At 56.6% G+C, this 26,836-nt stretch overlaps 1 protein-coding gene across 4 annotated transcripts in view; it reads left to right on the top strand.

The window, feature by feature from the left end:
• ARID3A (AT-rich interaction domain 3A) overlaps nt 1-26,229 on the top strand; it is a 67,194-nt gene extending 40,965 nt beyond the window's left edge. For all 4 annotated transcript variants that reach the window (XM_026457303.2, XM_026457300.1, XM_026457301.1 and 1 more), the window contains exons 4-9: nt 12,356-12,428; nt 17,272-17,455; nt 17,839-18,086; nt 19,243-19,539; nt 21,682-21,780; nt 25,321-26,229. In XM_026457303.2, coding sequence (XP_026313088.1) covers nt 12,356-12,428; nt 17,272-17,455; nt 17,839-18,086; nt 19,243-19,539; nt 21,682-21,780; nt 25,321-25,502 — 1,083 coding nt within the window. In that variant the 3' untranslated portion in view covers nt 25,503-26,229. The remainder of the gene's footprint in view (nt 1-12,355; nt 12,429-17,271; nt 17,456-17,838; nt 18,087-19,242; nt 19,540-21,681; nt 21,781-25,320) is intronic.
• The last annotated feature ends 607 nt before the right edge of the window (nt 26,230-26,836 follow it).

The raw sequence follows: 26,836 nt of genomic DNA, 5'->3' as shown, positions 1-26,836 counted from the left end.
GTGATTCTCCTGCCTCAGCCTCCTGAGTAGCTGGGATTACAGGCGCCTGCCACCACGCCCGGCTAATTTTTGTATTTTCAGTAGAGACGGTTTCTCCATGATAGCCAGGCTGGGACTCCTGACCTCAGGTGATCTGTCCACCTCGGCCTCCCAAAGTGCTGGCACGACAGGTGTGAGTCACCGTGCCCGGCCCAGATTCTGCCTTCATGGGTGGGAGGCAGGCAGGCAAGATGGAAAGAGGCCGCCCCTAGAATAAATGGATGACTTCCCAGCCTGACCCCGGGAAGGTGCTGAGGGTCAGCGCAGGCCGTCGGCTGCTGCAGGAGTGAGAGGGACCCAGGCGGGGAAAGGAGCGTTCGGGGGAGCAGCCAGCGTGGTTACAGATGGCCGTGGCCATGTGCAGGCTCGCATGGGGCTCGGCCGGCAGGCAGGGAGTTGGGCCTTCTCCTGGGGGCAGTCAGGAGCCATGGCTGACCGTGGAGCAGGGGAGAGACCTGGTTTCATCTTCATCTTGACTTCCAAGCCCCTCGGTCCCTCCACCCTCGGGGGCTGCTGGAAGAAGGGGGGATGAAAATCGGCTCTTTCAGTCTAATGTTGTTGTAGGAGTCATAGTGAATGAGTTCTTTTTTGTGTGTGGTTTTTTTTTGTTTTTGTTTTTTTTTTGAGACAGAGTCTCGCTCTGCCGCCCAGGCTGGAGTGCCGTGGCCGGATCTCAGCTCACTGCAAGCTCCGCCTCCCGGGTTTACGCCATTCTCCTGCCTCAGCCTCCGAGTAGCTGGGACTACAGGCTCCCGCCACCTCGCCCGGCTAGTTTTTTGTATTTTTTTAGTAGAGACGGGGTTTCACCATGTTAGCCGGGATGGTCTCGATCTCCTGACCTCGTGATCCGCCCGTCTCGGCCTCCCAAAGTGCTGGGATTACAGGCTTGAGCCACCGCGCCCGGCCTGTTTTTTTTTTTTTTTTTGAGACAGTTTCACTTTTGTCACCCAGGCTGGAGTGCAATGGCACGATCTCAACTCACCACAACCTCCGCCTCCCGTGTTCAGACAATTCTCCTGCCTCAGCCTCCTGAGTAACTGGGATTACAGGGGTACACCACCACGCCCGGCTAATTTTGTATTTTTAGTAGAGACGGGGTTTCTCCATGTTGGCCAGGCTGGTCTTGAACTCCCGACCTCAGGTGATCCGCCCACCTCCGCCTCCCAAAGTGCTGGGATTACAGGCGTGAGCCACCGCACCCGGCCTGTTTTTTTTTTTTTTTGAGACAGTTTCACTTTTGTCATCCAGGCTGGAGTGCAATGGCACGATCTCAACTCACAACAACCTCTGCCTCCCGTGTTCAAACAATTCTCCTGCCTCAGCCTCCTGAGTAACTGGGATTACAGGGGTGTACCACCACACCCAGCTAATTTTGTATTTTTAGTAGAGACGGGGTTTCTCCATGTTGGCCAGGCTGGTCTCGAACTCCCGACCTCAGGTGATCCGCCCGCCTCCGCCTCCCAAAGTGCTGGGATTACAGGCGTGTACCACCACGCCCGGCCGAACAGTGATTTATTTCTTGTCTCAAAACCAGAGGAAACAAAAATAGGTGGGACGATTATACAGGAAGGTTCAAACCAGCCCGGTTCATGAGAGCCAAAAGGTGGAAACAGCTCAGGTGTCCGTTGAAGGATAAATGGACAAATACAGTGTGACCCGTCCACTGTGGAACACGGGGCAGCCATGAGCAGGAGCCAGGCTCTGCCCCAGGCCTCAGCACAGGTGCACCCTGAGGACGTCACGCTCAGTGAGAGGCACCAGACAGAGAAGGCCACACAGTGTGATCCCGTTTCTATGAAACGTCCAGGACGGGCCCATCCACGGAGACAGGGAGGGGATGCATGTGTGCCAGGGCTGGGGAGAGGACGGGGAGTGACGGCTGATGGGGACAGAGATTGTGGTTTGCGTAACACCGTGGATACGCTAAAAGCTACTTAATTGTAAATCTTAAATTAGTTTACGCTCCAGCTGGAGGCTGGAGGGCAGTGGCACAAACTCACAATCTCAGCTCACTGCAACCTCCGCCTCCTGGGTTCAAGCGATTCTCCTGCCTCAGCCTCCCAGGGATCTGGAATTAAAGGTGCCCACCACCACACCCACCTGATTTTTGTGTGTTTCCTAGAGATGGGGTTTCAACACGTTGGCCAGGCTGGTCTCCAACTCCTGACCTCTCAGGTGATCCTTGTGCCTCGGCCTCCCAAAGTGCTGGGATTACAGGCGTGAGCCATGACCCCTGGCTGGTTAATTTTATATTATGTAAATTTCACCTCAATAAAGTCTTTTTAAGATTCTTTTTCTTTTTTTTTTTTTTCTTTTTTGAGACAGATTTGTGTTCTGTTGCCCAGGCTGGAGTGCAATCACTCGATGTCGGCTCACTACAACCGCCGCCTCCTGGGTTCAAGCAATTCTCCTGCCTCAGCCTCCTGAGTAGCTGGGATTACAGGCATGTGCCACCACGTCTGGCCTATTTTGTATTTTTAGGAGAGACAGGGTTTCTCCATGTTGGTCAGGCTGGTCTCGAACTCCTGACCTCAGGTCATCTTTCCGCCTTGGCCTCCCAAAGTCCTGGGATTTCAGGCGTGAGCCACTGTGCCCGGCCAGGATTCTTTCTTTCTTTTTTTTTGAGACGGAGTCTCACTCTGTTGCCCAGGCTGGAGTGCAGTGGCTGGATCTCAGCTCACTGCAAGCTCCGCCTCCTGGGTTCACGTCATTCTCCTGCCTCAGCCTCCCAAGTAGCTGGGACTACAGTTGCCCGCCACCTCGCCTGGCTAATTTTAGGATTCTTTCTTGAAGAAGAGATGGGTTCTCACTGTGTTGCTGAGGCTGGTCTCAAACTCTTGGGCTCAAGTGATCCTTCTGCCTTGGCCTCCCAACGTGCTGGGATTACAGGCATGAGCCACCACACCAGACTTACAAGATCTTTTTTTTTTTTTTTTTTTTTTTTTTTTTTTTGAGACGGAGTCTCGTTCTGTCGCCCAGGCTGGAGTGCAGTGGCCAGATCTCAGCTCACTGCAAGCTCTGCCTCCCGGGTTTACGCCATTCTCCCGCCTCAGCCTCCCAAGTAGCTGGGACTACAGGTGCCCGCCACCTCGCCCGACTAGTTTTTTGTATTTTTTTAGTAGAGACGGGGTTTCACCGTGTTGGCCAGGATGGTCTCAATCTCCTGACCTCGTGATCCGCCTGTCTCGGCCTCCCAAAGTGCTGGGATTACAGGCTTGAGCCACCGCGCCCGGCCTATAAGATCTTTTAAAAGCAGACTGCATTGGCTGGGTGCTGTGGCTCACACCTGTAATGCCAGCAGGTTAGGAGGCTGAGGTGGGCAGATAGCCTGAGGTCAGGAGTTCGAGACCAGCCTGAATGAGCACCATGGTGAAACCCCATCTCTACAAAAAATACAAAAATTAGCCAGGAGTGGCGTCGTGCGCCTGTGGTCCCACCTACAGGGGAGGCTGAGGTGGGAGGATCACTTGAGCCCAGGAGACTGCAGTGAGCTCTGACTGCACCACTGCCCTTCCAGCCTGGGCAACAGAATTAGACCCTGTCTCAGAAAAAGGAAAAAAAAAAAATGAAGTAGACTAGATTAAAGAACCAAACCTCGGGCCGGGCGCGGTGGCTCACGCCTGTAATCCCAGCACTTTGGGAGGCCGAGGCGGGCGGATCACAAGGTCAGGAGATCGAGACCACGGTGAAACCCCGTCTCTACTAAAAAAATACAAAAAATTAGCCGGGCGCGGTGGCGGGCGCCTGTAGTCCCAGCTACTCAGGAGGCTGAGGCAGGAGAATGGCATGAACCCGGGAGGCAGAGCTTGCAGTGAGCCAAGATCGCGCCACTGCACTCCAGCCTGGGCGACAGAGCGAGACTCTGTCTCAAAAAAAAAAAAGAACCGAACCTCAGAGTTCCCCAGCTGGTCTGAGTGGTCCCGGCCGTTGGATGAATTCTCTGTTTCCCTCTGACCCCTCAGCAGCCTAGGAACGCCCCACTGGGTGTGTGGGCGCCCGGGAGGCTCAGGCCGCTGCCCGGAGGGGGCGGCTGCTGACTCAGATCTATTGCTGCTGCTTCTGAGTGTCCGCAGACCTATATCTGGCCTTAGAGGAAAACATACTTCTAAACTTTCCCAGAAGCCATATTGGACGGTGCAAAAACGTGTCTTTTAGAGCATTTCTCAGACTGGGCGCAGTGGCTTATACCCATAATCCCAGCACTTCCGAGAGGTGGAGGTGGGGGGGATGGCCTGAGGTCAGAAGTTCGAGATGAGCCTGGCCAATGTGATGAAACCCCATCTCTGTGAAAAATACAAAAAAAAAAATTAGCCGGGTGTGGTGGTGCGCGCCTGTAATCCCACGTACTCGGGAGGCTGGGGCAGGAGAATCTTTTGAACCTGGGAGGCGGAGGTTGCAGTGAGCCGAGGTCATACCATTGTCCTCCAGCCTGAGCAACAGAAAGAGACTTGGTCTCAAAACAAAAATAAAGTGTCTCAGGCTGGGCACGGTGGTTCATGCCCAGAATTCCAGCACTCTGGGAGGCCGAGGAGGGAGAGTCACTTGAGCTCAGGAGTTTGTGCCCAGCCTGGGCAACATAGCAAGACCCCATCTCTACAAAAAAAAGTTAAAACTGGGCAAGGTGGTGTGTGCCTGGAGTCCCAACTACTCCAGAGGCTGAGGCGGGAAGATCACTTGAGTCTGAGAGGCTGAGGCTGCAGTGAGCTGTGATCGTGCACTCCAGCCTGGGCCACAGAGCAAGACCCTGTCTCAGAAAAAAAGAAAAGAAAATTTATCTTCGTCTGACTTCTCTGTGCCAAGTCTCAGGCCAACCCCCCTGGAGGCTCAGGGCTCGGCAGGCCCCGAACCCTAGACACTGAGGTTGTTTCTTGGATTTCCCTGAATTTTGTGGCCAAAGACAGCACCTGAAGGGCTGCAGCTGACCAGGTGCCTCCCAGCTCCTGCACCCCCACCCCGCTCCCACCATGGCCTCGTTCCCAGGTGGGGCCCCATGGACCTTGGAGCCTCCTCTGAGACAGGAGGGGGCCTGGGGGGCAAAGGTTCTCCCAGGGGGCCCTGCAGACAGGCAGTTTCTTTACAGCCTGGGCCTCTGGGCCCAAGGACACCGCCCTGGGCCCTCCGCAGCTGCTGGGACCTGGTGGGAGTGCCCAGGTGGGGCCTTCCTGGGGACTAAGCAGGGAAACCACAGCCTCGGCGACATGACCTTAGGCGCTGCCCCGCTGTGACCTTGGGTGCTGCCCATCTGTGACCTTGGGTGCTGCCTTGTCCTGCCCTGCCGGGGGAGGGGCCTCCTGTGCTGGCCCCGGCTGCCTCCTCCTGTCCCGGCCAGCCCTTCCCTTGGATTTCCTGCAAACCTCCGGGGTCTTTTTCTGACCTTCCTCCCACCTCCCAGAGCCGGTGGGCTGGGGAGGGGAGTCCCGAGCCAGGGCTGAGCTCCCTGGTTCCAGAGGGTTCCGGGCGGCCGGGGAGCCCCCTCCCCACTCCCAGGTGGCGCTGGGAGTTATCTTGCACTGGTCGGCCAGCAGACTCCACTGACCCCCTCGAAGCTGCCGTTTCTCTGCGAGGTGGGGTGGAGAAAATAATCAACGTTTCGCCACAAACAAGAATTTCCTGTTTGCCCTTGGAGGGCTTGGTGGGGGGTGGTTATCTCCGATTTTCCTCCCCTCCCCCACCGGCGCCAGCACCTGAGCCCTGTGCCGTCGTTCGTCACAGGTGCCCCCTCCAGGGGCACCACCTCATCAGCAGGTGGGGGCGGCACCCCCCCCCCAGGCCTCCCACACCTCCGGTGCAGAGCCAGGGGAGTGTCAGGGACCGGGGCCATCCTCAGAACCGTGGAGTGTGTCCTGCAAGATCCATGTAACGGGCTCGGGCCGTGCAACGTTCTGGGAAGGAAAGGAAAGAGGAGTGAAGGGGTCAGAGGCTGAGGGGGGCGGTGGAGGGGGCTCTGTTAGAAGGCGACGTTTGGGTGGGAAGGTAGGAGCCGTGCGGGGACCTGGGAGCTGCATTCCAGGCAGAAGGAACAGTGCCACACAGGCCATGGGGTGGGGGTGTGTGTGTTTTACTCAGAAAGCCGCCAAGGCTGGGTCTGGTGGCTCCTGCTTGTAATCCCCGCGCTTTGGGAGGCCGAGGCAGGAGGATCACTTGAGGCCAGAAGTTTGAGACCGGCCTGAACAATATAGCCAGAGCTTGTCTCTATAGAAATGCAAAAATTAGCCAGGCATGGTGGTGCCTGCCTGTGGTCTCAGTGGCTCAGGAGGCCGAGGTGGGAGGTGGGTCTCATCACTGCACTCCAGCCTGAGTGACAGCGAGACCCTGTCTCTAAATAGAGCAGCCCAAGGTCAGGACGGAGGGAGCAGGAGAGGGCAGGGAGGGGCCAGGAGGGTGCTGAGGGGCTCTGGGAGGCTGTGGTCAGGGGAGGGTCATGCTCAGACGGCTGTGAAGAGCCCCCACCCCACCCTACCCAGCTGCTGAGTGGGGAGAGTTCTGACAGGAGGGGCGGCTGGGGGACCCGGAGGTGGCTTGGCTCCACGCACTCTGTGCCTCGGTTTCCCCTTCTCCGAAGCAGGTGGTGCTGGGAAGGGGAGACGATGGGCCCAGCCTTAGTAATTAGGGGTCCACACCTTCCATCCCCCACAGCAGGACGTGGACGGAGCGGAGGGGACCCCCCGGGAAAGACCCCAGGCCTGCGCTGCAGCCCCGCACTTTCCCGGGATCACACTGAGAAAGCAAGTTCATTTAATGTGTGTATATTAGGCCACTGCTGTGTGCCCGATTTGGATGCTAGCAACAAGATAAGAATTCCGCATGTTCCAGGGCAGACACACGAGAGACAAATGCGTGAATGTGCACATCTGGGGCCATGCAAGGGCTGGGGAGCCACGGGGGGCCGCGAGCCAGAAACCCCGTCAGGCCAGTGGTCGGTAAAGGTGGGTGGGAGCAGAGCGTCTGCGGAGGTGATTTCGGTCCTGGGAGGACGAGGGCTCCCCTCCAGGAAGGGGATGACCACAGGGGACCCAGACGAAAGGAAGGGGCTGAGAAGGCCTTGGAGAGGAGAGGAACAGCCTGGGCGAAGGCGGTCTGTGGGGGCAGATGGGAGGGCGGTGGGGGTCTCAGCGGAAGGGCACCTCCCGTGATCAGAGCGGGCCCCAGGGAGACCAGGCGGCGGGGACGGGATGGCAGACGCTTATCTCAGCCCTCGGCCCCCGGGGAGGGAGTTTCCGGAGATTTCGCCCAATCTCCAGCCTGGGTTTAGGCCTCCTGTGAGTGCTTGGTGGGCGGCTGAGTTCAGAGCTCTCTGGTCGACATTTCAGAGGGGCAGGGCTTCAGCCACAGAACCCAGGTGAGAATGAAGGCCTGGGTTTGCCATGGGGTGTGCTGTGGCCCAGCAGTTCAACTCAGAATCTGGCCCACAAGGGGGGCCTGGACACTACCATGGGCAGCCTGGACACTGTCCCCTGCTTTCCCTTCCCTGGGGCCTCGGCCAGCTGGCCAGGGCGGGACGCCCCCCGCAGGGGAGCGGAACCGGGGGCCAGAGACCCATAAAACCCAGGCCGCCTTTACTGCCGGCTTTGTTACTGGCTGCCCACAGCAACGGCCATGAGAGCCGCCTCCCCCGCCAGCAGCTGGGGCGCCCGCAGGTCCTCCCTTTACTGCCACACATCAGTGCCCTGGCCCCACGGGGGTCTGACCGTGCCTCGCCGTCGGCCCAGTTCGCCCACCATTTGGCCTGGGGGTTAATGGCTCCCCCGCTCCAACCCCAACCCTGGCTGGTCCTACACAGGGCAGCTGATTGCTGCCGGGCGCCTCAGTTTCCCCTCCCGGGATGTGAGCATTGCTGGGGCTCCAGGTGCTTAGGGTAAAGCTGCTGTGTTTTCTCACACACTCTCCTTGAGAGGAGGGGAAACTGAGGCAGGAGGTGCGGTGAGGTTTCTTATAGGGGCTGTGCTGGGGAAGGGGGGATCTAAGCAGGGTAGACTCTCGCCACACCAGGTCAGAATCTCAGAGGAGACGACCTTCCCCTCGCCCTGGAAGGGCCCAAGGTGTGCTGGTCTCTACCTTCACATCTTAGGGAGCTGCTGTAACGGAGGCCCTCACACAAATGAAACCTGTTCTCCCTCTGTCCTGGAGCCCAGAGTCCAAAATTGAGGCGTCCGCAGGGCTGTGCTCCCTCCAGGGGCTGCAGGAGGAGCCTTCCGCCTCTCCCAGCGGCCTCTGCCTCTGTGGGACCGTCTCCGGTGTCTAAGGACCCAGCCCTTGGATGTAGGACCCGCCGGCCTTCACTGTGACTTTTTCTTCATTTGATCACATCTGCAAAGGCCTTTTTCCAAGTAACGTCCTGTTCTCAGGTTCTGGGCGGATGTGAATTTGGGTGCGGGGGGGGCGTTCACCCCAGGACAGCCCCAACGGTGAAGTCCTCCCCATTCAAGTACCTGCTGCCTCAGGCGCTTCCCCTGCAAGCTCATCCTGTCCCCCGCTCCGCCCTGTCCCCCTCTCCGCCCTGCCCAGCTCACACTCGCAGCTGAGAAAAATCAAGATTCAAGTAACGAGTATTTATTAGGCAACTGCTGTGTGCTCGGCCCGATCCCAGATTCTGACAACAAAACAGACAAAATCCCAGACAGAGCCCTAGATCCGGGCCTCGGTGATGGACGGGGTCTCGGAGGAGAGTGGGCGGGAGCCGGCCCGGGGTCAGAGGACAAGGCCAGGCGTGTGGCCGTGTGTGCGTGCCTGTGCTCATGGGACCCACCAGCCTGGCTGGCCGGGTCTACCTGCGGGCCCCACACCCCTCGGGCAGCTGAAGGGGAAAGGCCTCGTCGGCCACCATAAATCAGTGCAGGAATGCGGGCTGGCCAGTCTGGCGCTGGCCAGGGTGGGGCGGAGACAAAGGCCAGGCAGCTGGACCTCAGGCAGCCTCGACCACCCAGGGCAGAGGTCAGGACTCCCGGCTGCCCCCCCAGCCCCCTCCCGGAAGCCCTCACCGCGCCTCCAGTACACAGATGGGGAAACTGAGGCCCAGAGAGGGGCGGGACGGCTGCAGGGTGGCAGGGCCCTCGGCCGGCCTCCCTAGCACCTGGGATGTCCCTGGCAGCAGGGGCTGGGCGTGGGCCTCCTTCCTGGGCCCTAATGACGGATCATCCCAGCTGAGGCCTAATTGGTGGTTTCAAGGCCCCCCACTGCCCAGCCAGCCACATTCCCCAGAGCTTAATTTGCAGCCTGGTATTTCTCGCAGCTCCTCCTCGGCAAATTGGCCCCCGCCTGAACTCCACTTTCTAATTATGCCTGCCGGCTTTCCCCCACCCTGCCCGCCCCTGCCTGCCCGCCCAAACCTGTGGGCGGAGAGCTGGGGGACCTCCTGGCCCCTTGTACCCCAGACAGAGCCCCTTTCCCCTCTGGAAGACATTCCGGGGCTTGGTGATCTCCTTCCTCCCCAGCCACCACCCTGGCAGGCAGAGGCAGTCGGAGGCTCATTTCACAGCTGGAGGCCGAGACCCCAGGCTCCAGGTCTGGGGAAGCCAGTGGGAGGCAGGAGGACCGGGATGGGAAGCAGGACGGGGCTCCGGGCCGAGTCCCTGACATCCCCCCAGGCTCTGGTCCCACATGCACCACTGTGCCTCAGTGTCCTCATCTGCAAAGCAGAGCCAGTTCTCAGAGCAAACGCGCTCCTGTCTGACCCTCAGGGCAGCCCCAGGAGGCGTGCTGGTGATGTTTGCAGTGATTTGCTGTGTGAACTCAGGCAGACACTGTCGTAGGTTAAATTGTGTCCCCCAAAGGAGATAAGGTGGAGGGCGGTGGCCCCCGTCTGTGACCCCAGCACTTTGAGAAGGCGACATGTGAGGATCGAGGGAGCCCAGGAGTTCGAGACCAGCCTGGGCAACGTAGAAAGACCCCATCTCTACAAAAGAAAATGTGAAAACTTAGCCCGGTGTGATGGCGAGTGCCTGTGGTCCCAGCCACTTGGGCAGCTGAGGCGGGAGGATCCCTTGAGCCCAGGAGGTCGAGGCTGCGGTGAGCCATGATTGTGCCCCTGTACTGCGGCTGGGCGACAGAGTGAGACCCTGTCTCTAAAAACTAACAAAAAAGACTTTGGGAGGCTGAGGCAGGCAGATCCCTTGAGGTCAGGAGTTCGAGACCAGCCTGGCCAAATGGTGAAACCCTGTCTCTACCAAAAAATACAAAAATTAGCCGGGTGCGGTGGCAGGTGCCTGTAATCCCAGCTACTCAGGAGGCTAAGGGGGGAGAATTGGTTGAGCCTAGGAGGCCGAGATTGCGCCACTGCACTCCAGCCTGGCCAACAGAGTGAGACTCCATCTCAAAAAAATAATAATAAAAATAAAAATTAAAAAAAAAAAAGGCCAAGTGCAGTGGCTCACGCCTGTAATCCCAGCACTTTGGGAGGCCGAGGCGGTTGGATCGCAAGGTCAGGAGACCATCCTGGCCAACATGGTGAAACTCTACCTCTACTAAAAGTACAAAATTAGCTGGGCGTGGTGGTGGGCGCCTGTGGGCCCAGCTACTCCGGAGGCTGAGGCAGGAGAATGGCGTGAACCCGGGAGGTGGAGGCTGCGGTGAGCCGAGATGGCGCCGCGGCACTCCAGCCTGGGGGACAGAGAGACTCCGAAACAAAAAAAAAAAAAAAAAAAGAAGAAAGAAAGGAAAAAGGATAGGTTCAAGCACTGGACCCCCAGTATTTGTGACGGGACCTCATTTGGAAACGGGAGACCTTACTGAAGTACAATCACATGTTGACGTGAGGTCAGCCTCAGACCGCAGATAAAACGGTGGTCCCACAAGATTAGAATTGCATATTCCTTGTGCACTTTTTCTTTTTTTTTTTTTTTTGATGGAGTCTCGCTGTGTCGCCCAGGCTGGAGTGCAGTGGCCGGATCTCAGCTCACTGCAAGCTCCGCCTCCGGGGTTTACGCCATTCTCCTGCCTCAGCCTCCCGAGTAGCTGGGACTACAGGCGCCCGCCACCTTGCCCGGCTAGTTTTTTTGTATTTTTTTAGTAGAGACGGGGTTTCACCGTGTTAGCCAGGATGGTCTTGATCTCCTGACCTCGTGATCCGCCCATCTCGGCCTCCCAAAGTGCTGGGATTACAGGCTTGAGACACCGCGCCCGGCCCTTGTGCACCTTTTCTGTGTTCAGCTGTGTTAGACGCACAAACACTCACCGTCACGTTGCCGTTGCCTGCGGGACCCAGGACAGCCAGCGATTTGTAATTCCAGGAGCACTGGCTGGGCTGTGCCTGTGCCTGGGTATGTGGGAGGCCCCACCCGTGAGGTGCGTGTGACTCAGTCTTTGATGTTCACACTGACGAAATCACCAGCAGACACATTTATCAGGACGCGTCCTGCACGAAGACAGAGGCAGGGGCTGGAGCGACGCAGCCACAAGCCCAGGAACCTGGAGCCCCCAGAAGCCGTGAGAGGCAGGAAGCTTTCTTCCTTGGAAACTTCGGAGGGAATGCAGCCCTGCAGGCACACCTTTTGTTTTGTTTTGTTTTTAGAGACAGGGTCGCCTTCTGTCACCCAGGCTGGAGTGCAGTGGTGCGGTCTCGGCTCACTGCAGCCTCCACTGCCCAGGCTCAAGCAATCCTCCCACCTCAGCCTCCCAAGTAGCTGGGACGATAGGCACGAGCCACCCCACCTGGGTAACTTTTTGTATTTTATTGTAGAGATGGGGTCTCACTGTGTTGCCCAGGCTGGTCTTGAATTCCTGGACTCAAGCCATTTACCCGCCCTGCAAAATGCTGGGATTACAGGCGTGAGCCGCCACCTTGCAGAGAAATTGGTTTTGGACTTCCGGGCTCCAGGACTGCGGGAGAATAGATTTCTGTTGTTTTAAGCTGCAACGTGTGGCTGTAGGGAGTTGAGGATCGATTTGAGATGAGGTGGCCCTAAAGCCAGCAGGCTGGTGTCCTGAAAAGAGGAAAGAGAGACGGGGAGAGGGTCTTGTGGAGACGGAGGCAGAGACTGGAGCGCTGCGGCCACGAGCCAGGACGCACCTTGATCTGGGGTTCCCGGGCCCCTGGACCCGGAGAGGACACCGTCTGTCGTCCCAGGCCGCCTGGTTTCTGGGGCCTCCTTGCAGCCCCTCTGGGAAGCTCGTTCACCAGCATTTCTGTCGCGCAGGCTTGTGGTTCTTCACCTGCCCAGCGGGGCCTCCGGCTCTGTTTCAGCTCTGGCAGCGGCTCGGGGGTCCTAGGGGTGGGAACCCCTGCTCCTGTCCTCCTGGCCTGGCCTCCAGCACAGGGGGGACGTGGTTCCCACACCTGAGCTCTGGCACCAACTAACCCATCCCCTCTCCGCCCTTACAGCTCTACGAACTCGACGGGGACCCCAAGAGGAAGGAATTTCTGGATGACTTGTTCAGCTTCATGCAGAAGCGAGGTGAGCCCTCTGTTCTCACCCACCCCGGAGGGAGGTCACAGAAACGGGGCTGTAGGAGGGGCCCTATTGGCTCCAGGTATGTTGGGGTGGTAGTGAGCTCCCCGTGGCTGGAGGCATCCAAGGCTCCTAAATCAGGAAGGACTTCAGGGATGTCTTGGGGGGAAGCTCATCCTGCCATGGGGGTTTGATGCGGGAGGCATGCCTGTGAGTCTAAGGGGTAGGCACCCTGGTGGGGGGCGGGGCAGTCTCAGGGCCCCAACCCAGAACAGACAGTCCAGGCTGTCTCCTTGGCATCCAGGGTGCAGGGAAGTGGGGGTCCCCGCTACTGGGTACTGGGGGAGTGGAGCCAGCCTCTGTGTTTGAGGAGTGGGGTCAGATCCAGGCTGGCCAGGTGGGTGCAGGTGCGGCAGGACAAAAGCCCCCAGCCCGCCGCGAGGTGGCTTAGAGTCTAAGGATCTCATGGCATTTGAGTCCCGGCCCCTCCCCTCCTCCCACGAGGGCCTCGGTTTCCCCATCTGTAAAAATGGGCCACAAACAGTCCCTGCCCAAAACTCAGTGGCCATCAGGTACCCCAGACGTGCTGAGTGCAGGGCTGCTGTTTACTGTGCGCACTTATTGGGCACCAACGGTATATCAGGCCTTGGCCGCTTGTACACTGCTCTGTGCCCCTGAAGTCTCCTGGCCTGGGGAGGGGAGGTCTGGGCTGGTGTCCAGGTGGGGAAACTGAGGTCCAGACACAAGACAGACTCAGAGATGACCAAGGGTAGCCAGAATGTCCCCAGCGGCCATTCCCAGGCCTCACCCCAGCTTAGAGCAACCAAGGGGCAAAGCGAGTGTGGCCAGGGTTTCCGTCTCGCCTCCAAGTCCTGGTTGGCCAGAGAGCGGCTGGGAGCGTCTGCCGCCAGGTAGGAGCCGCTCCGATCCCCTGGACACTCCTCTAGGGCAGGGAGCTAGCTCCGGTCCCCACTGTTCAGACCCCACTGTGCAGACGGGGGAGGAGGTCTCAGGGTCCACAGAGGCAGGAAGGGGTGGGGCAGAGGGCTCTGTCCCTGCACTTGGGGCCATGCCGGGGGCCGTCGTAGGGGCCGCTGTGTCCCAGCCTCCGCCCACCCCTCCCCTGGCTTCTGTAAACACAGGCCCCAGACCCGCCACTGCCAGCCGCCCGCCCGGAAGGGAAGGAGAAGGAGGAGGGCTGTGGGCCCCGCGGCCCACACTGCCCAGCAGCCTCCGAGTTAACCCCTCCCGTGCTGGGAACAGAGGATCCAGACCTGGGACCTGGGCGGGGGCTCTCCGTGTGTTATCCTCCAAGCCCAGCCCTGACCAGGGCCCACTGCCCCCCATGAGGCTGGACAGATCCTCCCCGTGACCCTTTATCATCCCGTTCACACCTGCTCGGCCCTGACCACTCTGCTGTGGGGCTCCAAGCTCCGGGCTGGAGTGCAGTGGCCGGATCTCAGCTCACTGCAAGCTCCGCCTCCCGGGTTTCCGCCATTCTCCTGCCTCAGCCTCCGGAGTAGCTGGGACTACAGGCGCCCGCCACCTCGCCCGGCTAGTTTTTTTTGTATTTTTAGTAGAGACGGAGTTTCACCGTGTTAGCCAGGATGGTCTCGATCTCCTGACCTTGTGATCCGCCCGTCTTGGCCTCCCAAAGTGCTGGGATTACAGGCTTGAGCCACCACGCCCGGCCCCGTGTTGCTGTTAACTCATGCTTGGTGTCCTGGGGGTACTTAGAAAGCACGGTGGGCCGGGCGCAGTGGCTCAAGCCTGTAATCCCAGCACTTTGGGAGGCCGAGACGGGCGGATCACGAGGTCAGGAGATCGAGACCATCCTGGCTAATCCGGTGAAACCCCGTCTCTACTAAACAATACAAAAAATTAGCCAGGCGAGGTGGCGGGCACCTGTAGTCCCAGCTACTCGGGAGGCTGAGGCAGGAGAATGGCATGAACCCGGGAGGTGGAGCTTGCAGCGAGCTGAGATCTGGCCACTGCACTCCAGCCTGGGTGACAGAGCAAGACTCCATCTCAAAAAAAAAAAAAAAAAAGAAAGCACGGTGAGGCTGGGTGTCGTGGCTCACGCCTGTAATCCCAGCATTTTGGGGGACCGAGGCAGGTGGATCACTTGAGGTCAGGAGTTCGAGATCAGCCTGGCCAAAATGGTGAAACCCCATCTCTACTGAAAATACAAAAATTGGCTGAGCATGGTGGTGGGCACCTGTAATCCCAGCTACTTGGGAGGTTGAGGCAGGAGAATCGCTTGAATCCAGGAGGCAGAGATGGCAGTGAGCTGAGATTGCACCACTGCACTCCAGCCTGGGCGACAGAGCAAGACTCTGTCTTTAAAAAAAAAAAAAAAAAAAAGCACAGTGAGGCTGGGTGAGGTGTGGCTCACACTAGTAATCCTAGTACCTTGGGAGGCCAAGGAGGGAGGATTGCTTGAGCCCAGGAGGTCGAGGCTGCCCTGAGCTATGATTGCATCACTGCACTTCAGCCTGGGTGACAGAGTAAGCCCCTGTCTCAAACAAACAAACAAAGCAAGCATGGTAGGCTGCTCATGAGTGTGGATGAGATGGAGGTTCCTGGCACATGGGGCCGTGAGGGTTGGTGTCCAGCTTTACCTCCCTCTCCAAGCTGGGAATTCCTACAGGACAGGAGCCAGCAAGCTCCTATGCATCCCTCAAAACCCAACCTCAAAGCTCCCTCTTCCTTGCCTTCCTCCTGGAACTTCCCGCTCTGTAATGGGGACCCTTGGAGCTGAGAATCTGTCAGGTGAACTCTCCTGTCACCCTAGACGCCACAATCTACCTCTCCTTCACTCCAGACAGAGGGAAAGAATGTTTTTTTTCCTGTATCACAAAGTAAAAACCTCCAACTAAATTTCTCAGAATTCTCTGGGGGCTGGAAGTGAGGGAGGGGTCCTGACCGCACCCCTTCCCCTCAGCAGCAGCCTCTGGACCACCTGACCTGCTGTTCCCTGACAACCTCCCCGCCCTTCCTTATCTGGGCCCCACGATGGGCCCTGCTGATGCTCCCAGCTGCTTCTGTAAACATCCTCCTCCCGCCACTGCAGAGCCAGGGTGCAGCCCTGGGAACCAATCCTCTAACGCTCTGCTGCCGATCCTTTTTTTTTTTTTTGAGACACAGTTTTGCTTTTGTTGCCAAGGCTGGAGTACAATGGCGGGGTCTCGGCTCTATGCAACCTCTACCTCCCGGGTTCAAGCAATTCTCCTGCCTCACCCTCCCAAGCAGCTGGGATTACAGGTGCCCACCACCATGCCCAGCTAATTTTTGTATTTTTAGTAGAGACGGGTTTTCTCCATATTTGCCAGGCTGGGCTCGAACTCCTGACCTCAGGTGATCCTCCCGCCTCGGCCCACTGAAGTGCTGGGATGACAGGCGTGAGTCACCGCACCTGGCCTGATGCCGTTGCTTTTGCTTTGCAAACTCTGAGGCCTGAACTGGTGTTCCGAGTGAGGCCGGGCAGAGGCTCTGGGCAGGTTTCCGGGCTGATCGTGAAGCTAACACCCGGCCTGGCTCCTCTAGCTCAGGCTGTAAAACGGGTTTCAGGTGGTGTCGAGTCTGAGGCCCATCTTCTTCCAACCCGGGATCTCCTCCATTCACTGGAGGTTTTGCAACCTGGGAAGGGCCTGGAAGTGGCCGAGGGTGGTGGGAGGTGGTTCCAGAAGCTTCTTCTGGGGGTCCCAGGGGTGGCAGGCCTCGTCCAGGCAGAGGGCCGGCCGCTCACTCAGGGCTGCACCGGCTCTCCAGCCAGTCACATCACAGAACCACCGATGTCCACGTCCCCATCCCCAACGGGGCGATGGGCGTCCCCTCCCACTCCATGGTGAGTGGGCAGCAGCTGTGGCCTGGGCCACTTGCCCTCACTGGTCTTCACTGAGCGCCTACTGTATGCCGCTGGGTGCCGGGACCCCACGTAGGCAGAACATGGAGCGGGGGCCACAGATAGTACACAGTTGATCTCCTAAGTGCAGAATTTCACTGACCGGACGAGAGGTTTAAGTGGGGGCTTGCCTACTGTCAGGCCAGGGAGAGGCTGGGCAGAGGTGGAGCCGACATCTGAAGTCAGAGGCTCCCCGTGCAGGGGCAGCCTGAGAGAGCCCTGGAGGGGGCGGGTGGGGCTGGAAGGGTGGGGAGGGGCCCTGTCTTCAGCCAGCTCCAGGAGGAGATTGCAGGAACCTGAGTCAGCCCAGCCGCGTCTTCTTCCTGCGCTAGCCCACCCACCGCCCTTCCCCTGCCTGAGCTGATCCTCCCGCTTTCCCACCCTGGCATAGCCCACAACCCTCTCCTCCTGGGCTAGCCCACGCCCCCATGCCGGGGCTAGCCCATCCCCTTCCCCTCCCTAGGCCAGCCCACAGCCCTCCCTTCTCCAAACTCCAAATCGGGTATGCCAGGCTTTACTCCTCGCCTGCCTGAGGCTGCAGAGTCCCTGTCAGCGTGGAGGGAACAGGCCTCTGGGAACACAGGCGGAGTTGTTCTAGCAGCTGCCATGGTGGGTGGCGTGGAGAAGGAATAACAAAGATCCGGGCGTCTCCCATACATCCCTCCTCTCAGTAACCCTCCTCCCGAGGGCTGCGCTGTCCCTAAGCCTAGGTTAGTGGTGGGTAAACTGAGGCAGAGCTGCCTGCCTCGGTGCCCTCTTGAGCAGCAGTTTCCAACCTGGATGATCCTGCACCCACAGAGGACCCTGGGCAATGTCTGGAGACATCTGTGGTTGTCACAGCCTAGGCCGGGGAGTGCTCCTGGCGTGGAGAGGGTGGAGGCCGGAACACTCGGCTCCCTGCAGTGCCCAGGTGGCCCCCAACCTCTCTCTCGCCCCTGCCACCAGGGACACCTGTGAACCGTATCCCCATCATGGCCAAACAGGTCCTTGACCTGTTCATGCTGTACGTGTTGGTGACGGAAAAGGGCGGCCTCGTGGAGGTCATCAACAAGAAGCTATGGCGTGAGATCACCAAGGGCCTCAACCTGCCCACGTCCATCACCAGTGCGGCCTTCACCCTCCGGACCCAGTGAGTGGTGGGCGGCTGTGCCCTGGTCAGGCCAGGGCACTCTGAGCAGCCAGTGCAAGTGGCTCCCTGAAGAATAGGGAGGGGGTGGTGGGCAGCCGCAAAGGGCACAGGGCCACGCTGTGCATCCAGGCCCTGAGAGCATCAGGTAGGGGTGCGAGGACCACACGGGCTCTGGGGTTATGCAATCAGGGGCCATTGCGAGGAACAGCATTGAGATGGAGGGAACAGCGTGGCGAAGGCCCAGTGGCTCTGGGGGCTGCTGAGCAAGTCCAAGGGAGGAGCCAGGGATGGTGGTGCCACAGTGTGGTTTACTTTGTACTGAAGGTCAAAGGGAGCCACCGGGGTGATCTGGGTGCTATCCTCTTCCCTCGTCCCACCCACAGATACATGAAGTACCTGTACCCCTACGAGTGTGAGAAGCGGGGCCTCAGTAACCCCAATGAGCTCCAGGCAGCCATAGACAGCAACCGACGGGAGGGCCGGCGCCAAAGCTTTGGGGGCTCCCTCTTTGCCTACTCGCCAGGTGGGGCGCACGGCATGCTCTCCTCACCCAAGCTGCCCGTGTCCTCCCTGGGCCTGGCCGCAAGCACCAACGGCAGCTCCATCACCCCCACCCCTAAGATCAAGAAAGGTAAGGGCCTGCATGGGGCCTGGGGCGTGTTGCCAACTGATTCAGCCTGGCTGGCTGACCTTGGGGGATACCTCTTCCCCTCTCTGGGTAACTAGGATGAAAAACCCTGTAGTTGGCATGGAAAAGGGCTTCCAATCTACCAGTCTTCTGCCCATGGCAGACATTACCAATCCATCACCGCTTTTCTAATCCCACACAGGTGGCAGGCAGACATTGCTAATCAATCTTTGTTTCCAGTCCTGTGGCCAAGGCAGACATTACTAATTGATCACTGTTTTTCCAGTCTACACTGAGGCAGGCATCATCAGTTGATCAGTTTTCCCTCCCACTGAGCCTCTGTACCCTCCATAACACAGAGATACCAATAGCACACGCAGCAGCGTGGCCTCAGTTTGCCTGTCTGAGTTCCCATTTCTCATCTGGGCAACATAGTGAGACCCCATCTCAAAAAAAAAAAAAAATTAGCTGGGCGTGGCAGCGTGCACCTGTGGTCCCAGCTACCCAGGAGGCTGAGGTGGTCAGATTGGTTGAACCCAGGAGGTCGAGGCTGCAGTGAACTAAGATTACACCACTGCACTACAGCCTGGGCAACAGTAGTGAGACCCAATCTAAAAAAAAATGTTTTAGGCCAGGCACAATGGCTCAAGCCTATAATCCCAGCACTTTGAGAGGCTGAGGCAGGCAGATCGCAGGAGTTTGAGGCCAGCCTGACCAATATGGTGAAACCCCGTCTCTACTAAACATACAGAAATTAGCCAGGTGTGGTGGCGTTTGCCTGTAGTCCCAGCTACTTGGGAGGCTGAGACAGGAGAATCACTTGAACCCAGGTGGCAGAGGTTGCACTGAGCCGAGGTCACGTCACATCACATTCCAGCCTCGGCGACAGAGATTCCGTCTCAAAAAAAAAAAAAATTAGCTGAGTGTGGTTGTGGGCGCCTGTAATCCCAGCTACTCGGGAGACTGAGGCAGGAGAATCACCTGAACCTGGGAGGCGGAGGTTGCAGTGAGCTGAAATCACGCCACTGCCCTCCAGCCTAAGCAACAGAGCAAGACTCTGTCTCAAAGAAAAAAAAAAAAGAAGGTGCATGTTCCTGCCTCGAGTGGAAGGCAGTTCCCAGCCCCTCCTGGCCACAAATTCCCCTTCTTTCCTACCTAGAGGAGGACTCAGCCATCCCCATCACAGTCCCTGGCCGCCTGCCTGTCTCCCTGGCAGGCCACCCTGTGGTGGCAGCCCAGGCAGCAGCTGTGCAAGCAGCAGCCGCCCAAGCAGCTGTGGCCGCACAGGCAGCCGCCCTGGAACAGCTGCGGGAGAAGCTGGAGTCTGCGGAGCCTCCTGAGAAGAAGATGGCCCTGGTGGCTGATGAGCAGCAACGGCTGATGCAGCGGGCACTCCAGCAGAACTTCCTGGCCATGGCGGCCCAGCTGCCCATGAGCATTCGGATCAACAGCCAAGGTACTGCCCTGGTGCCCAGACCCGCTGTGCTTCCTGGTTGTGTCACACAGTGAGGGCCTTGGCGCCTCCATATGTAAAGAGTGCCAACAAATCAATAAGAAAAAAAAAGAGGCCGGGTGCAGTGGCTCGCACCTATAGTCCCAGCACTTTGGGAGGCCAAGGTGGGTGGATCACTTGAGGTCAGGAGTTTGAGACCAGCCTGGCCAACATGGTGAAACCCCATCTCTACTAAAAATACAAAAGTTAGCTGAGTGGTGGTGGGTGTCTGTAATCTGAGCTACTCAGGAGACTCAGGTAGGAGAATCACTTGAACCCAGGCGGTGGAGGTTGCAGTGAGCCGAGATATCATACCATTGTACTCCAGCCTGGACAACAGAGTGAGACTCCGTCTCAAAGAAAAAAGCAAAAACGGGGGGTGCTGGGGGACTGGACACAGTGGCTCATGCCTGTAATTTTAACCCTTTGGGGCCGGGCGCGGTGGCTCAAGCCTGTAATCCCAGCACTTTGGGAGGCTGAGATGGGCGGATCACGAGGTCAGGAGATCGAGACCATCCTGGCTAACACGGTGAAACCCCGTCTCTACTAAAAATACAAAAAAATTAGCCGGGCGAGGTGGCGGGCGCCTGTAGTCCCAGCTGCTCGGGAGGCTGAGGCAGGAGAATGGCGTGAACCTGGGAGGCGGAGCTTGCAGTGAGCCAAGATCCGGCCACTGCACTCCAGCCTGGGCGACAGAGCAAGACTCCTTCTCAAAAAAAAAAAAAAAAAACACTTTGGGAGGCCGAGGCGGGCGGATCACCTGAGGTCAGGAGTTCAACACCAGCCTGGGCAACATGGAGAAACCCCGTCTCTACTAAAAATAGAAAAAATTAGCCAGGCATGGCAGCACACCCCTGTAGTCCCAGCTACTTGGGAGGCTGAGGCAGGAGCATCACTTGAACCGGGAGGTGGAGGTTACAGTGAGCCGAGATAACGCCACTGCACTCCAGCCTGGGCAACAAGAGCAAAACTCCATCTCAAAAAAAAACTGGCTGGGCACAGTGGCTCACGCCTATAATCACAGCATTTTGGGAGGCTGAAATGAGAGGACTGCTTGAGCCCAGGATTTTGAGATCAGCCTGAGCAACACAGTGAGACACCATCTCTACAAAAATTAGCTGGGCGTGGTGGCACGCCCCTGTAGCCCCAGCTACTCGGGAGGCTGAGGTGGGAGGATCACTTGAGCCCAGGAGGTCGAGGCTGCAGTGAGCCATGGTTGCAGCACTGCACTCCAGCCTGGGTGACAGAGCAAGACCTGGTCTCAAAAACAAGGTTAAAAAAAACAAAGCAGGCCGGGCATGGTGGCTCAAGCCTGTAATCCCAGCACTTTGGGAGGCCGAGACGGGCGGATCATGAGGTCAAGAGATCGAGACCATCCTGACTAACATGGTGAAACCCCATCTCTACTAAAAAATACAAAAAACTAGCCATGCGAGGTGGCAGGCGTCCGCCTATAGTCCCAGCTACTCGGGAGGCTGAGGCAGGAGAATGGTGTAAACCTGGGAGGCGGAGCTTGCAGTGAGCTGAGATCCGGCCACTGCACTCCAGCCTGGGCGACAGAGTGAGACTCTGTCTCAAAAAAACCAAAAAAACAAAACCAAAGTAGTGTATGGACAAATACACTTATTGAACAAATAAATATTGAGCACCTACTGTGTGCACTGGTGACAGCATGAGTGTGAGAAACACTGTCTACACCTTGTAAAGCTAAAATCTAGTTGGCAAGACAGACAGAAAACAGAACATGCCACAGGTGTCTTTATGATCAGAAATGGCAGTTTTGGCCGAGCGCGGTGGCTCACACCTATAATCCCAGCACTTTGGGAGGCCGAGATGCGGGGATCATGAGGTCAGGAGATCGAGACCATCCTGGCTAACATGGTGAAACCCCGTCTCTACTAAAAATACTAAAAAAAATTAGTCAGGTGTGGTGGTGGGTGCCTGTAGCCCCAGCTACTCGGGAGGCTGAGGCAGGAGAATCGCTTGAACCCTGGAGGTAGAGGTTGCAGTGAGCGGAGATTGCGCCACTGCACTCCAGCCTGGACGACAGAGCAAGACTCCGTCTCAAAAAAAAGAAAAAAAAAAATGCATTTGTTCTTCCCACAGCCTCCGAGAGCCGCCAGGACTCTGCCGTGAACCTGACAGGCACCAACGGCAGCAACAGCATCAGCATGTCTGTGGAGATCAATGGCATCATGTACACAGGTAGGACCCCTGAGGCCACGTGCTGCCTGGACCTTCCCTCTCCCACCATGAACTCAGGACCCTGGGTTGCGCCTGGTCCGAACTGCTTGAACCAGGTGTGCGGGCAAGCAGGGCACAGCCAGGGGCTTTGCGGGATAAACAGTCAAGACTGATGGAGAGGATACCGTCGTCCACCTGGTGCCGCGCTCAGCCCAGAGGGGGTCATCCACAGATACATATTCAGTTTGACGCTGGATGGATCACATTCCTAGTTTGTTTATTTATTTATTTATTTTTATGAGACGAAGTCTTGCACAGACATGCACCAGCACACCTGGTTAATTTTAAAATTTGTTGCTCTTTAAATTTTTTTTTTTTTTTTTTTTTTTTGAGACGGAGTCTCGCTCTGTCGCCCAGGCTGGAGTGCAGTGGCCGGATCTCAGCTCACTGCAAGCTCCGCCTCCTGGGTTCACGCCATTCTCCTGCCTCAGCCTCCCGAGTAGCTGGGACTATAGGCGCCCGCTAACACGCCCGGCTAATTTTTTTTTTTTTGTATTTTAGTAGAGACGGGGTTTCACCGTGTTAGCCAGGATGGTCTCGATCTCCTGACCTTGTGATCCGCCCGTCTCGGCCTCCCAAAGTGCTGGGATTACAGGCTTGAGCCACCGCGCCCGGCCGCTCTTTAAATTTTAAATTGCTTTGTTGCTCAGACCAGTCTTGAACTCCTGGCTCATGCAATCTCCCTGCCTTGGCCTCCCAAAGTGCTGGGATTATAGGCGCGAGCCACCACACCTGGCCGATCCCAGCATTTTCGGAGGCTGAGGAGCAAAGAATATGTAAGCCCAGGGGTTAGAGACGTTGAGGCTGCAGCGAGCTGTGATGACACCACTGCGCTCCAGCCTGGGCCACAGACCGAGACCCTGTCTCTTGAAAAAAAATTTAATGAATTTGTTATTTTTTTTAATTTTTAATTTTTGTGAGTACATAGCAGGTATATATATTCATGGGTTTTACGAGATGTTTTGATACTGGCATCCAATGCCTGATAATCACATCAGGGTAAATGAAGTGACAAAAAAATTTAATCTAGGCTGGGTGCAGTGGCTCACAGCTATCTCTAGTCCCAGCACTTTCGGAGGCTAACACGGGAGGATCACTTGAGCCCAAGAGTTTGAGACCAGCCTGGGCAACATAGTGAGACCCCATCTCTCCTAAAAATACAAAAATTAGCCGGGCGTGGTGGCGCGCAGCTATGATCCCAGCTACTCTGGAGGCTGAGGGGGAGGAACACTTGAGCCCAGGAGGTGGAGGTTGCAGTGAGCTGAGATCACGCCATTGTACTCCAGCCTGGGTGGAAGAGAGATTCTGTCTCTCTCTCTCTCTTTTTTTTTTTTTTTTTTTTTTGAGATGGAGTCTTCTGTCTGTCACTCAGGCTGGAGTGCAGTGGTGCAATCTTGACTCACTGCAACCTGTGCCTCCTGGGTTCAAGTGATTATTCTATTCTGCCTCAGCCTCCTTGAGTAGCTGGGACTACAGGCGTGTGCCAGCACGCCCAGCTAATTTTTTTTTTTTTGTATTTTTAATAGAGATGAGGTTTCACCGAGATGAGGTTTCACCATGTTGGCCAGGCTGGTCTCAGACTCTTGACCTCAGATGATCCACCCGCCTCAGCCTCCCAAAGTGCTGCAATTACAGGCGTGAACCACTGTGCCCGGCCTATATATACATATACATACATATATATATATATATATATTTTTTTTTTTAATAAAATGAATTTAAAAGTTGCCGGGCATAGTAGCTCATGCCTGTAATCCCAGAACTTTGGGAGGCTGAGGTGGGTGGATCACGAGGTCAGGAGTTCAAGACCAGCTTGGCCAACATGGTGAAACCCCATCTCCCCTAAAAATACAAAAATCATCCAGGTGTGCTGGTGTGCGCCTATAATCCCAGCTGCTTGGGAGACTGAGGCAGGAGAATTGCTTGAACCTGTGAGGTGAAGGTTGTAGTGAGCTGAGATCACGCCAGTGCACTCCAGTCTGCACGACGGAGCGAGACTTTGTCTCAGAGAAAGAAAAAAAAAAAGAATTAAAAAAGTGGAGTCAGACCAGGGGCAGTGGCTCATGCCTGTAATCCCAACACTACGAGGCTGAGGACAGAGGTTTGCTTGAGGCCAGCCTGGGCAACACAGGAGACCCCATCTGGACAAAAGAACATAAGTAAATGAACAGTTTTTTTTGAAGTGGAGTCAGGCCCATGGCTCATAGCGGCCACCAGGTGGCGCTGCTGACACAGAGCAGCCTGGTTGCAGGAGCCCTGACTGGTCAGAGCAGAGGCTGAGTTGAGGTCAATGGTGTCCTCACAGGTCCACAGATGGATTTTTGAGGGGTCCATGCCCTCCTGAAATTAGATGCAAAACGTGTACATTCATATTGAATTTTACAGGGGAGAAGGCCATCTGTGTGCTAGGGGTCCCGCAACCCCATGTCAACAAACCATGGGCATCAGGGTTCTCCCTGCATGAGCTGTGTACACGCTGATGTGTATGTGTGGATTATGCACGTGTGTGATATACGAGTGAGCAGACACAGTGGGGAATCCCAGCACTTTGGGAGTCAGAGGTAGGAGAATTGCTTGAGGCCAGGAACTTGAGACCAGCCTGGGCAACATATTGAGAGCCCATCTCTACAAAAAATAAAAAATTGCCAGCCACGGTGGCTCACGCCTGTAATCCCAGCGCTCTGGGAGGCCAAGGTGGGTAGATCACCTGAGGTCAGGAGTTGGAGACCAGCCTGGCCAACATAGTGAAACTCCGTCTGTAATAAAAATACAAAAGTTAGCCGGTGTGGTGGCGGTTGCCTGTCGTCAGTCCCAGCTACTCCGGAGAGTGAGACAGGAAAACTGCTTGAACCTAGGAGGTGGAGGTTGCAGTGAGCCGAGATCGCCCCACTGCAGTGCAGTCTGGGCGACAGAGTGAGACACCATCTCAAAAAAAAACAAGGCCGGGCGCGGTGACTCACGCCCATAATCCCAGCACTTTGGGAAGCCGAGGCAGGCAGATCATGAGTTCTGGAGATCAAGACCATCCTGGCTAACACAGTGAAACCCTGTCTTTACTAAAAATACAAAAAAATTAGCTGGGTGAGGTGGCGGGCGCCTGTAGTCCCAGCTACTCGGGAGGCTGAGGCAGGAGAATGGTGTGGACCCGGGAGGTGGAGCTTGCAGTGAGCTGAGATTGCGCCACTGCACTCCAGTCTGGGAGACACAGCGAGACTCCGTCTCCAAAAAAATAAAATAAAATAAAATAAATAAAAAATAAAAAATCAGCCAAATGTGGTAGCACACCCCTGTGGTCTCAGCTACTTGGGAGGCTGAGCTGGGAGGATCACTTGAGCCCATGAGGTTGAGGCTGCAGTGAGCTCTGATGGCACCACTGCACTCCAGCCTGGGGGACAGAGCGAGAGAAGTTTATGTCCCGGAGTACCCCGTTGGGTCTCCCTTGTGGCCCGCCTCGCGTCTTCTTAAACTCTGCATGGCATATGTCTTCTGTTCTTGCCTTAGGAGTTCTGTTTGCTCAGCCGCCGGCCCCCACGCCACCCTCTGCTTCCAACAAAGGTGGTGGTGGCGGCAGCAGCAGCAACACAGGCGGCCGGGGAGGAAACACCGGAACCAGCAGTGGCCAGGCCGGGCCAGCAGGGCTGTCTGGACCCTCCACATCTACCTCAAATAACTCGTTGCCTTAACCGCATCACTCCCCACCCGCCACCCACCCCGGAGCCCGCCGGCCTGGGCAGGGGGTCCAGGTGGGCCACACGGGGGCCAGGATGGCGAAAGATATGGGTGGGGAGGGAAGATATCCAGAAAGGAGCCACAGCTGACGCCAAAAAGAAGAGAAAAAATATATATATATACATATATATATAAAGAAAATTTAATAAAACAGGGGAAAACCAAGGAACACTTGAATTTCTCAGGTTTTGGACATTCAGAGAGATGAATTGTGAGAACAGCAAAGGAAATCCATCAGAAAAACAGAAAGAGGCAGACGTTTCTCAGGGCATTCCGGCAGCCCTGATGGACCGAAGGCTCTGGTGTCTGGTTCGGCCCCACTGCAGTGTGGGCCGATCCCATTTACCTCAAACATCCCTGCACTGTGTGTTTTCATTTTTGTCTGCTTTGGTTCTCTTTTAGTTTCTATTCACCACACACTCACCACTCCCAGCTTCTCGTGTCCAGTGAGACCCCTGAACTAAGATCACTGAAATTTTTTTTTTTTTTCTTGTTGCTTTGGGAATTTTTTTTCTTCTTCTCTGTAGGGTTTTTAAGAGGGTTCAGGGGTTTTGTTGTGTAAATATTCTATTTTATTCTTGGGGGGATCAAACCTTAGGAAAAGGATATCTATATATCTATATAGCTATATATTTGTGTTCCTTCAGGGAAACTGGTCTTGAAAAAGCAAGGAAAAAAAAAGCAAAAAAAAAAACTCACCTTTTTATTTTTCCCATGACCAATTTGGGTCCCTTTGTCCAGTTCTGGGGGTGCGTTTGGGCAGCTGTGAGCCCAGCACATCGGATCCCTGGGGCTAGAGCCGCGGAGCCAATAAACTCAGGTGCTATGGGCCGGGCTGAGGCAGGGGGTGCATGCTGGGGTCCCAGGGGCCAGGGGCCCCGTGACAGTGATTTGCTGACTGTGATATTCCACTTTGCTTTTGCTTGTGCCGTGCTTGTCTGCTGCGTTCTCGAGTCAGGGGCCTGGAAATCTTTTGGTTTTCTGAGACGGAATTTTGCTCTTGTCGCCCAGGCTGGAGTGAGTGCAATGGCACGATCTCGGCTCACTGCAACCTGCACCTCCCAGGTTCAAGCGATTCTCCAGCCTCAGCCTCCCACGTAGCTGGGACTACAGGCACTCGCCACCATGCCCGGTTAATTTTTGTATTTTTAGTAGAGACGGGGTTTCACCATGTTGGTCAGGCGGGTCTCAAACTCCTGACCTCGGGTGATCCGCCTGCCTCGGCCTCCCAAAGTGCTGGGATTACAGGCGTGAGCCGCCGCGCCTGCCCGGCCTGGACATCTTATCT

Source organism: Piliocolobus tephrosceles, chromosome 21, assembly GCF_002776525.5.
Source record: "Piliocolobus tephrosceles isolate RC106 chromosome 21, ASM277652v3, whole genome shotgun sequence".
Classification (NCBI taxonomy): Eukaryota; Metazoa; Chordata; class Mammalia; order Primates; family Cercopithecidae; genus Piliocolobus; species Piliocolobus tephrosceles.
The sequence above is the reverse complement of the archived record's forward strand: the minus strand, read 5'-3'. Positions and strand labels throughout refer to the sequence as shown.